The following is a 13,477-nucleotide window of genomic DNA, read 5'->3' on the forward strand; positions in this document are numbered from 1 at the left end:
TTGTGATATTAAACTAAAAAACATCATATTTACCCTCACCGCATGATAAAGGTTGTTGACAAGCTAATGGGAGAAAGTACGTGTCAGAATCCTGATACCGTTTATTTTTGTTTGTTAAGGTGCTGTAGTAAATGTGCTATACGATATATAAAGAACAAAATTTACTTAATCTTTGTCCTCTCCCATTGCTAACGCAAAGCATGAGTATAACTGCAACTAGCATTTTATACTTATACGCCAACTCCGTATATAGGCGGCTACTCGGGTGGTACAAAATATTGTTTATCATTTTGCAAATTTAAAACGTGAACTAATATTTCCGTCATATCGTAATTGGAAAACGGCGATTGCTGAAAACTTTGCTCAAAAACTAGCCAGACCTAGTAGTGGTCATGAAGACGATTATTGGACAAACTAAAAAAAGAATCTAAAAACTATAAAAAGGTAGTCTACCTATCTAATAACTTGTTGAATTATTTACATTGAACACTATTTCCTCTTAGAATATGTAATAATCGTTACAACAACTTCATACCTTAATATTTTATACGAAAGTCAGACTCCACTGTTTGTGATAACACATTTTTTGGCAAATAAAAGGTATACAATGCTAAGCTCTCCACTGCAAAGGAAAATCCAAATATAAATTATCGCCTTGTAAAAACTTTAACATTATTGAACTAGCCACATTAAGTTGCAAAGAGAAAACGAGGCTGCTGTCGAGTAAAAAAGTGTTAATACTCGAGTTTGAGCTTTTAATGTAACTTGACCAGTATACTTACAATATGATGTATAAGTTAAATCCTATTTATAAAAATTTATTTCTGCGTTTATGTATGTTAGTTTATACATTTTTATGTAGTCTCAACTCATCCTTTCAGTGGGTAGAATGAATTAAGGTTCAAGGTTTTCGGCACTTTTCTAACAACGGGCTATTTTTACATTTTATATAAAAAAAAAATACTGATGTACATTTTGACAGCTATTAGAATTAGAAAATATACTTATAAAATATATTTATACATTTTAAAATTTTTCATCGGTAAAAAAATCTCTTCTGATATTTGTAATGGCTTTTAATTGAGAGACGGAATAGTTAAGAAACTCAGCTGAAAGCTTGCAATAAAGTTATTAAAAATATAAAAATGTAAATTTGATTTGCACATTATGATTAACACATAGTTAAGTCACACAGCTAAGTGTTCTTCAATCATTAAAATGCACGTATAATCAGTAGTTGAGCGGACGGTGCCTGCTATCTGACCGTGCCAACCACTGTAGAGACTTCTGGCCCAGACTGTACCTTTGGACCTTGTGAAACACTCTGTTTATTTGATATTTTAACGTTGGACTTTGTGAAATTTTGACATTGTGAAACAGTGATTATTTGAATGTTATACTTTTGGACTTTATGCAATTTGGACCTTCTGAAACGCTCTGTTTATTTGATATTTTAACATTGGACTTTGTGAAATTTGGACATTGTGAAACGGTGATTATTTGAATTATATAGTTTTGGACTTAATGAAATTTGGACCTTGTGAAACGCTCTGTTTATTTAATATTTTAACCGTTGGACTTTGTGAAATTTGGACTTTATGAAACGCTCCCATTTATAGTCTAACTGATAGCAACTGTAAACCAAATAACATTTACAAAAGTGCTCTAAAAAAATTGTTGTGGCACCACTGACGCGCCCCTTAGAATTTAGCGCTCAAGGCCAGTGCCTAGTTGGCCTAGTGGTAAATCCGGCACTGAATGTCCCTGACTTTAAAAAATGTTTAGGACATTTTTCTTGACATTAATTGTCCAATTGAACTAAAAGTTTACAACGCTTGAATATTTCTAACTTGGTTTTGACCGAAGCAGTAGTAAAACAAAAATTGCTACTCACAATGAAATGCCCTGGATGCGCAGGTAGCCTCACTATGAGGTCCAGAGGCTCAAAAGGGATAATATCTGGATGTCTCGGCTCTGAAAACACACCAGAAAAAAGTCAATGGGAATTTAAATCAAATCATTTATTGACACAACACATATCTTTATTTCACAGAAGTAGCTAGTGCCTTGCCAATTTAACATGTCTTAATCTACTTAACGTAACGTACATCAATTTTACCTTTATTTCCTCTAGCAATATCCTTTAATGTGTGTTTCTGGGTTTAAATAATGTCAAGACCTTCAAAAAGAAATTGAAAGTGCATTAAATAAAAAAAATTGTACTACTCTTTCTTGTAAATAATCAGAATCGGAAATGCTATATTCGTGATTTTTAACATAAATAAATACAGATTGATGTCAATAACTTAATATATAGAAATAGTTATGTAAAATGTTATATTAAGTTATTGACATCAATCTGTATTTATTTATGTTAAAAATCACGAATATAGCATTTCCGATTCTGATTATTTACAATCCTGTTCCGAATATCAAGAATACATTTTAACTACAAATTTACTAAAATATTGACTTGTCCATCCCCACTAAATATTAAATAAAAAAGTCAAACTTTTTAGAAATACCATAAAAATATTTTTTCAAAGTTAATTTACAGTTGTGACAGTTTGGTAGGTGATTTTGATTCCTTATGCGTTAGATTTAAATCTTATCTTACTAATATTATAAATCTGAAAGTTTGTGAGTTTGTGTGTATGTTTGTGTGTGTGTTTGTGTCTCAATCACGCATAAACTACTGGACGGATTGGACTGAAATTTGGCATGCTGATAGCTCACATTCCTGATTAACATTAAAGCATATTCTTATCTCAAAAACCCTTTCGGGCTCCGCCCCAGTGGCTCTGTAGTTCTCCATGTTAATCTTATGATTTTTCATATTTAAAAGGAATTAATGAATCTTAACAGCTTTCTCAATTAAACAAGTTGGTTCTGTTCTATGATGTTCAACAGCATAAAAGTTACAAGGATTACCAACAAGGTGCAGCACTATTAATTTTTTTTTTAATTTATGACAACAGCTAATTTCCAACCAAAAGGTGAGTGAGCTTAGCGAACGAACTTCAACCTTGAGGCGAGTTAGCGTAGCGAACGAGCTAATCTGAAGGCAAGTGAGCGCAGCGAACGAGCTCCAACCTAAAGGTGAGTGAGCGTAGCGAACGAACTTCAACCAGGACGTGAATGAGCCATGCGAATACTTATGAAGTTAAACGGGGCGAAGCCCGCGGGTACAGCTAGTAAAATCTAAGGCTGCAAAAATGTGTATCATTTCAAGCAAAGAGTGTGTAATAATCTCTTCATATCTGTACAAAAGCAAAACATTTAATGCTTAATCTTTTCTAGATCTTTACAAAATAAAAAAGTATATTAACTTACCTAGGTCATTCGGTACAGCTAAAAGCTTGTTGAAGTTCATATCACTCCTGAAAATAGAGGGTAATTTAATCAACGAATAATACCAAACTGATAACTAAATGCCAAGAAATAAGTTGAAAGAGTAGTTTGAACAAGACAAGTAATATGATGAAAGGTAAATTTATATAACAGGCACAGTCTTGAAGTGTGTGTGATGTATCAGATGTTGGGTTGTTTGTAAGTTTTCTGGATTTGTGAAATTTAATTTACATACTCAGAAAACAAGTTAACTGGTTTGCATGTTGACATCACATTGTTTGGTACCTGGGCACACAAAACCATTCAGAATTTGATTTTTTAACCAGTGTGTTTTGTTAATCTTTGCTGGCTAGTACAGAGTTTGGAGTTCTCCTAAAATTAAAGGAACACAGGACAAACTCACACTGAAACTTTTGTTCTAGTTATTTTCACTTGTTAGCGAATTTCCCTATAGGGAAGTAGCTATTACCGTAGGTGGCACGGTAAGACCTAGACCCGGGACCGATTTACTTTTTCATTTTGATGTTCCCAGAGGCCAAAAACACCATTCGTTAAAATTTTTATATATGTATATATATATAGACTTATATTGACAACAGACCTAGTTGTCCTGTTTCAATCTTATATATAGACTTATATATATATATATATATATATACGTCCGTGAACGCGATAACTTGAGTAATTTTTGTCAAATTTTGATGAAATTTGGTTTAAAGGTGTAAAGCGGGATAAACTTGAATGAGTTCGCGAACCAGCATGATCGGACCGTGGGAACGGGGCTTTACGGGGGATTTTATGGGGTAAAAATTGTTTTTTCTGACTTTTGACCATCAAAACACAAAATTTCCCAACTTCTCTTTAGACCTTTTTAAAGAGCTTAAAAAAAACAATTAATTTAGTATATAAAAGTATTTTTGTTCGGTTAATAGTAACGGAGAAAATTTAAAAAATTGTAAATTTAAAATTCCCATCTTATTCTTATGGAGAATATTGTCAAATGTTGTAGTTTGCTTGTTTACAGATATATTTTGTATTTTGATCAAATTTATTTATTTTGTACTAAGCTATCAATATTTTATAGCTCCATATACAGTTACTTAATTGTATAGATTACTGTTTAACACTGTATATTACTGTATAAACTGGCTTATACTACTATCACTTACCCTTGTTGTCCTTTTGTCTTTAATAATATATTTATTTCAACTAGGGATGGACGGGTCCCGAAATTTCGGGAATTTTTCGGGAAAAAAATATTCCCGATTATTGGGACGGGATTACATTTGATTCGGGAATTTTTCGGGACGGGATTTGGTCCAATCGTCGGCGATTTTGCCGCTTCGCAAGTGCCGATGACGCCGCCATTGCGAGCGATAGGTCCGCGAACGCAGGAGATGAAGTCATTTCGACGATTGCGCCGTGACCGCGGAGTCATAACGACGATCGCGTCGTGACCACGATTCATGGACCGACGATCGCACCGTGACCACGAGTCATAACAACAATCCCGCCGTGACCACGAGTCATACTGACAATCACGCCGTGACCGCGAGTCATACCGACGATCGCGCCGTGACCGCGGAGTCCTACCGACGATCGCGCTGTTATCGCGGAGTCCTACCAACGATCACCCTGTGAACGCGGGGTCATACCGACGATCACGACGTGACTGCGGAGTCCTACCGACGATCGCGCCGTGACCGCGGAGTCATGCCGACGATCGTGCCGTGATCGTGAGTCATACCGACGATCATGCCGTGACAGCGAGTCATACCGACGACGATCACCCCGTGACCGCGGTCATTTTGACAATCGCACCGTGACCGCCAGTCATTTCAACCGCGAGTCACAAGTTTCTATAGGTACCTGTAAATTGTTACCCATTTTTTTTGATTTTTTTATAGATCAGTGCCACAAACGGTAAAAATTGATTTCGTACGTCTTTTTGGTAACTGCAATACTCAAGACTTTCTTTTTATACACAGAAAAAAATCCCGTCCCGTTCCGTCCCGAAAATCGGGAAGGAAATAAAAATCCCGTCCCGTCCCGAACTAAAAATTCAATCCCGTCCATTTTCAACACTATATGTCCATATTTAACCAAAATAAAAGGAAAAAATACAACATCTACTCCTTTATTCACTACTCTTAGGTAGCAAACCTTGCAGTTCTTTCTTGTTCTTCTCAGATTTTTTCCTTTAACTACAAAAGTCACTGACTCAGAGAGGTATTGGTGACCAGTTACAGTTACGGATTCCATAGCATTATCTTGAAGGCCAAGTAGGGAATAGACAATCTTTTCCCGAAATGCCGTGATGGAATACTACAGGTACTACAGGTGTTGCCTGTTATTACCATTAGCATAAACGTATGCCAACCAAGAATTGACCCCCTCAGTTCTGTTATATCTTATTACATCTGTTAGTCTGGACTTAACCCTCCAACTGCCAGTCATATTATTGGGTAATGCCGGCTCATTTTTAGTAATTTTTAAGATTTTGTTTAAATAACAGTAAAAATTGTAAAAATTATATAAAGTATAGCTTACATCATACAGTACAACATCGATTATCCAAATTAATTGGGACCGGGGTCGATTCAGATAATCAAAAATTTGGATAGTCAGACACAGAATGGTAATAAAGAAAAACAAAGTGTTACACAATGAATGAACTTTATTGAGTAAATAAATAAGACATAATAGAGCTGTTAAATTGAATTGAAGTACAGTAGAGGAACAAATACTGATATTTATAAAAACAAAACTACAGTACAATATTAAGTTCTTTAACAACGCTTACTTGTACATCTCGATCAGCGTTAAGTTGCCGTGACCTTGTAACTCATTTCCGCACAGTTAGATCATGCAGGCGCCGGACAGCAATGGTTGCCGCTCCATCCATTTGAGGGTGTTGTCAAAGCACATAAACGCCTCACTATGTGATGGTACACTTTCGTCTCCTGCCTCTTCGTCTTCCTGGGTCTCATTGTTTTCATCTTTATTTTCCTGTTCATCCATGACACTCACTGCGATTACATCATCAGTCATTATCTGGTATCTTTGATCGTTCTTATCACATTCCAACAACTCTTCCATATCATCGACATCACACTCCGAACAACCCGTAATTTCCTTAGCCATGTTTACTAACTCCATGTTTCTGTTAGTTTCATCGACCATAACCTGGAGGATGTCATTAGGCTAAATAAAAATCAAGTTACATTTTGATTTTCCAGCAAAGATATTTTATTTGGTTACCTTCTGGCAATTTCCATTCCTTCTCTACCTTCTTCATTTGCGCTTTGTCGGCTTTCTTCTTCAGTTTCTTATATCCTTCACTCAATGTCACATCATTTGCACCGTTAACATTTTAATTTTCTTTCAGATCATCATTTACACTTTCAAACTGATTAACTTTGTCATTTAAATCAGGGTCTTATTTTTGTCCTCACTAAATGATACTGACGTTTCACTCGGTGAAAAGGCCGGGTCATCATCTTAAATAAATTTGTCTTCCTCATCATCCGTGTTGTCTCATTCCATCACATATCGCCGGTAGCCCAACCACCGTCGCTAAATAAATCTGTCTCACTTGACATATATTAAAAAATCTGTCTATCTCACTCTCATCTAGTGTTCTCTACTCATTACAGTAGACTCCCTCTAGTTCAGCCACCTCGGGACCGGACTAACTGAATGTAGTAGAACCTCAATTATCTAGGGTAATAGGGGGGGAGGGAGACGACGGATAAGTGAAAATCAAGGTTAATCCAACATGACATAAACATTATATATTACATACCCATAAAAACGCCTAATACGGAATAAAATGGATGTTAATGTGATAATTAATTTGTATTTTACATCATCAAACACAAATAGTACTGTATTGTGCAATTGTGATATGTTAAGTCATTAACCTTGGTTTAGTAATAAAAACTGTAACGTTTAAAATCACCCTTACTCAAGCAAAACAAAAATTTCACAACACTGTACAGCAATAAATCACGTAAAGAATAGAACGGTAAAAGTCTAGTAAGCTACCGTAGTCAGCATAGGCTACTAATACTAATAACTGTTTACTAATAACTACTATGTTTACTACTAATAACTACTAACTGTTTCAGAACAGAAGAATGTCAATAAAAAGATTCGATTTAGATATCTCATAAAAGAGCATAAAATCATAGTACTTATTGTTTAAGATAATAACAATAGTCGTAAAATAAGATAAAAATAACAATGGATGACGTAAAACACCGCTTTATATTTGTTCTTCTTATTCTTTCTTTGGTTTCTCTTCATCCACACATTCAACAAGTTGCCATGGTTACTTATCACCCAACCACAAACTGTTGTGATATAGCAAGCCCACAGCAGACAGTTGTGAAGGAGCAGACGATTTTCAGTACAAGCGGATAGCTTGAACTTGAAGCTAATGGTGGCTATGTCTTTGTTTTGCTTCCATCTATTTTTGTTAAATAATTCAAAAACAATAATGGGGGAACCTACTGCATATAAAAAATAGTCAGTAATAGTTAATTATACATTGTATTTCAACATATTATACTAAGAAAAAAAATGTAAAATGTTCTTGGAATTTTTATATTTTTGGGGTTATGTAACATGGTTTATCAAGTTCGTCAGAGGTAATATGTAACAATTCTCCCATAGAAGCACCCGTCAACTAAACTGACACTTCCCTGGCCGGAAACTATGGCCCAGTTCACACGAGCGACTTATCTAGCTGACTAGGCTGTGACTAGGTAAGCCCGACTGGGTAGCGGACCACAGGATACACCGGTTCTTACCAGTGAAATGTCCACGGACTAAGTGAAAATATCAATATCAAAACGACTTGGATCCACCACTGGTGCACAATGAGAACAAGGGGAAGAATGCGAGCTGCAGCACAACTACCCGATCGCTTGTGTGAACGCTCCCATAAGGCTACATGTACTGCTATGCCGCTAGAGCGGGTGACTGGGTGCCATGACTGACTGGGAAGAGGGGCCCGACTATGTTTTGGGACACCAAGCTCGAACGGGGCTAGATAGTAGTCGCCCTACGCTCGTGTGAATGGCTCCATTTGATCATGTGGTCCGCTACCCAGTCGGGCTTACCTAGTCATAGCCTAGTCGGCTAGATAAGTCGCTTGTGTGAACCGGGCCTAAAGATTCAAGTTGAATCGTGTCGAAGGTCATTCGCCCGTGACAATGTGACTTGTCCCCCTGAGACCGGGCCGGACCATTCGGCGGCTGATCCAACTAAGCCGAACTAGAGAGAGCCTACTGTATTACTTCATGTAAAATTGAAACTCTAACTCACAAACTAAATCGCACACACACTAAAAACACAAAGACACATTGAGCGCAAACATTACAGCTGTAGCCACTTTGAGTGCGAAAGTAATATAGTTGAAATACGCCCTCATTTATATGATGGTCCGATCGGGTCGGCACCATTTATTTGAAATAAAATATTGCGTTATAAAATGTTTACTGCCGACCCAATCAGTCCAAACAAATACCCCCACCCCTATTTTTTTTTCAAAATCATTACAACTAAGAATAAGAATAAGAATAAGAATGCTTTATTGCCGTTACACTGGTTTACATGCATGGCACAGTCAAGGAAATGTCTTAGAACTAAAGGTTTTAACTAAGATTTAATTTAACATCGTTTATAAAGTCTATTTCTCTATATGGACACAGGTTTAACAGGTAGTTTTTAAGTACTATTTTAAATTTAAAACAATTAAAACATCTTATTCTATTAGGTAACATATTATAATACTGTTTGGATTTTTCAATAAAACTAGTAGCTGTGGTGCTGTATCGACACTGTCTAGATATAAAATTGCAGCGGTTTCGTGTGTTGTAACTGTGTACATTTTCATGTGTGTCTGTTTTACTAAAACTATTTTTTGCAAACACAAGGCAGTCTAAAATATACATTGCTTGTAAAGTTAAAATATTAGCCTCCCTAAATAATGGTTTACAGTGTGTTCTAAAATCAACATTGTACATGATTTTTATTGCTCGTTTTTGCAATGACAAAAGTTTTTTTTTATAATTACTACCTCCCCATACAATTGTTTCATAACTTAGATGGGAATGTATATGTGCATAGTAAATGCATTTCAAGGTATTAAAATCTACACTGTTCTTAAGCATGTTTATTATAAATATTCCTTTGTTAAGTTTTTTAGCTGTATAATCAATATGAATTTTCCACTTTAAGTTAGATTCTATAAAAACACCTAAAAATTTTACACAATTTTTATTATGCCTATTATTAAAACTAATACATAAATCTTGAGTTTTTTCTACATTTAAAAACAATTTATTGGCCTTACACCAGTCTTCGATTAAGCTATCTGCTTTGTATGCCATTACTGTTGAATTTAGCAAATTCTCACTTTGAATTTGTATTGCTAAATCATCTGCAAAAAGATAAGGCTTAACATTGAGGTTTAGAATATTTTTAGGCAAATCATTAATGTAAATGATGAAGCATACTGGGCCCAAAATTGAGCCCTGTGGGACACCATGTAACACCTCTTTATAATCAGAAAAAACACCATTGCAATAAACACTTTGATATCTTTTATACAGATATGATTCAAACAATTTTAAAGTATTTTCTTCAAACTTATAAAAGGCAAGTTTTTGTAGTAGTAGATCATGGGACACAGTGTCAAAAGCTTTTTTCATATCATAAAATTTCAACGATACATTATTTTGCATTTCTAACTCATCTAAACAATAAGAAATTAGATTCTGAACTGCATCTTTAGTTCCTCTATTTGCTCTAAAACCAAATTGACTAAAATTAAACAGATCATTTCCTTCAAAATACATTACAACTTGGTCATTTATCAAACTTTCAAAAACTTTACTAATAACAGGAATAATACTGATGGGTCTATAGTTATTTAAATCTAATCTATCACCGGTTTTATGTACAGGAATTACTTTAACACATTTTAAACAATCAGGATATATACCCTCAACAATACAAAGATTAAATAAATAAGTTAGTACTTCAACTATATACACTGCAGCCATTTTCATAATATCTGAGTTTAATCCATAAACATCTAGACATCTACTACTACTTAGCCTATTAATTTTCTCAAATACCTGTTCAACAGAAAATGGTTTTAATTTAAAACTAATATCTGTCATTGTGTCCATACCCCTCAACACATTAATATAGACCTCAGAAGATTTGTTCGATGTAGATAAATTATTAATCAAATTGTTTACAGAGTCTAAGAAATGGTTATTTAAAGATTGAGGGTCGAGAGAATTTTTACTTTTGCTTTTTCTATTGACACTAACTTTTTTATTTATTATACTCCACATTTCTTTCGACTTATTCTTTGCTGTAGATATTTTGTTTGAGTTGTAATTTACTTTTGCTTCTTTAATAAGTTTTCTGTATGTTCTTTTAGTTATCTTATATTCCTCTTTGCATGTTTTATTACCTGTCATTTTAAATTCATCCAAAAACTCAATACATTTTTGTTTCAAACACTGCAATTCATTTGTATACCAACGGTTGTCATATTTATCCTCACTACTCTTATCTGCTACCAATTTGATTGGCATTGTAAAATCTAAAACACTTAAAAAAATATTCAAAAACAGGTCAAATTTCTCATTTAATGTTTCTAATGAATAAACACTAAGCCAATTTACTTTACTTAAATTTGAACATAATAAAACACCACTCATTTTATTAATGGGCCGTGAGATCTTAAAACTATTTTGCCCATTCATACACCTGGAATGTAATCTAGTAGATAACATAATTGCATAGTGATCTGATACAAGGGTGGGAACAACACAACCAGTCCTGTTATCTCTGTGAATGTTGGTTGCAATGTTATCAATACAAGTTCCAAGTTTGACAATTTTACCTTTTCTCATATTAGGCCTAGTGATTTCTAATGTAACCAAATGTAGATTAAAAGCATTAAATGTATTAGTTACTTCTTTTCGTTGATTACAGTCAATATCAAGGAAATCCACATTAAAATCACCACATAGGATAATATCAACATTAAGCTTATTTACTAACATTAAACACTCAAAAAAAATACTAATCCATAGAGCTGCCGAACCAGACGATCAGAAGTGTTGTAACTGATTGACACAAAGGACGATAGGAAAATAAAAGAACAAGATACAGATCTGTACACTATATCAGATATATCTTTGCTTTATAATTTATTTGGTAAAATACTGAAATATATTTTTAATTAGGTATGGAATAAACAACAAATAACTAAACTAGTACCTCTGGATAAATAGTCTTATTTTAGACTTTGTTTTCTTTGCACTGTTGCGTCATGGCTTTTGTCAGCAGATGACTGACTCTGGCAAATCAAATCAAATCAAAAATGCCTTTATTTAGCAAGCGTTCCTCAGTATAAACTGCTTTACAGGATAACTCTTGTCAATTAACTAATACTATATAAAACTAACAGAAAATATAATCTAATCAGAAAGTATACAAGCAAAAAATTCTATTTACATTTCTATTTCAATCTATTTACAAAATTTGAGGTACTTCATTCACAGCTGTATACATTTCTTTTATTTTATTTCTGAACGCTGGAACACCCAGCAACTTAAGATCACAGGGGAGGTCGTTATACAACTTGGGCCCAAAGTAAGAAAAACCTCTCCTGCCAATCTCCAGCCTCACTCTCGGGAAGTGAAACTGCTTGTTCTGTCGAGTATTGCACCGAGACACCCGATCGCGGGAGACCAGTCTTTCCATCAGGTATGCTGGTTCTTTTTTGGCCAGCACCCGATGAACCAGAGTGCAGGTTTGGATCCTGCATACGGCTGCTGAGGGCAAAAGACCGGCAGTTTTTTCAAATTCAGATATATGATCGCGTTTCCGCAGACCATATATAAATCTTACTGCGGTGTTCTGAAGGCAAGTGCGGCAATTGCTCTGTTGTGTCTTTATTCTTAAATGTAATGAGCAAACTTAATATTTAATTCTCATTTGAACATTTTAATTCCTTTGTAATAGTAGATACAATTACATATTTATGTTTGTGTTTTGTGTTTATTTAAAAATAAATTATTATTTGTTTTTTTGCCTGACCCAATCTTGGCTCAAACAAATCTGTGACCCGACCCGACCCGAACAATTGGAGGAACCGCAGACCCCAACTTAAAGTGACTCTTGAATTGGATTTGCTTTTGATAGATGGTATGAATAATGATAGCCGAATGGCAAATAAGTGATGTACTTAATTTAAAAAAATTCAGCATACCTGTACTGCTGGCGTTGAATGTCAATGATTTCGCTGACAGACTTGTAGGCCTGGTCGTCTTCCTTGGTGAAGATCTCTACCACTGGAGGATTTGCAGAGAGGTCTGTAGGCTTGATGAGGAAAGCCTTCACCTGGTCCAGCAGCAGGGAGTGCAGAGTGGCCACCTCAGGGTTGGTCAAACTATTCGGGGGCAACTTGTTCAGCTGAACCATCACGGACTAAACATGACAGAGAGGGGAAAAATATTAAGCAATTATTACTTTTAAAGCAACTGGCTACTGAACTACTTTTTACGAATTTGTCAAAAAGGGAATATTAGCGAATTTTAAAAATATGTGGAATAAGCTATTGACAAAGGTCGTAGTAAGACCTAGCCCAATACCACTTTTATTTCTCGTTTTGATGACCCCAGAGGTCATAAACATAATTTAATTTGTAAAAATGTATACACTATATATTAGTGATGTTGGTTCCAATTTTTAAAGGTTTGGTTCCGGTCGGTTCTTGGCCAAAAACGGTTCTCAGTTCCGGTAAAAAAAAAAAAATATAAAATGGGAAACATTTCAGCCCAATCAAATATCATTGTAACACTTGAGTTTATTTTTAAGTTACAAATGCTTTTCTTGGAAGCAGTACTCCTACCTCAATTGATATTGAGTTTTACTTTTGCCAAGCCTCAATTATTTGTGATGCAAAAGCGATATCTCACCACTACCTGGTTTAGTCGTTTTTGGCTGTATTGCTTTACAGTTCTATTCATCTGGAAAGTCCGCTCGTGCTCGCCATAATAGTTTACAGCCATTGTATGTGTGAAGGCAATTT

At 34.9% G+C, this 13,477-nt stretch overlaps 1 protein-coding gene across 3 annotated transcripts in view; it reads right to left on the reverse strand.

Annotated features, from left to right (window-relative positions):
• The window catches only part of LOC128988661 (tudor domain-containing protein 7-like), a 166,482-nt gene that overhangs the window by 21,997 nt on the left and 131,008 nt on the right, over positions 1–13,477 (reverse strand). For all 3 annotated transcript variants that reach the window (XM_054410163.1, XM_054410162.1, XM_054410161.1), the window contains 3 exons: positions 12,656–12,873; positions 3,334–3,380; positions 1,895–1,974 (listed from right to left, as the gene is read on the reverse strand). In XM_054410163.1, the coding sequence (XP_054266138.1) occupies positions 1,895–1,974; positions 3,334–3,380; positions 12,656–12,873 (345 nt within the window). The remainder of the gene's footprint in view (positions 1–1,894; positions 1,975–3,333; positions 3,381–12,655; positions 12,874–13,477) is intronic.

The sequence above is a fragment of the Macrosteles quadrilineatus genome, unplaced genomic scaffold (genome assembly GCF_028750875.1).
Source record: "Macrosteles quadrilineatus isolate MER2022 unplaced genomic scaffold, UCM_ALF_1.0 Scaffold_3__2_contigs__length_128488019, whole genome shotgun sequence".
Taxonomy (NCBI): Eukaryota; Metazoa; Arthropoda; class Insecta; order Hemiptera; family Cicadellidae; genus Macrosteles; species Macrosteles quadrilineatus.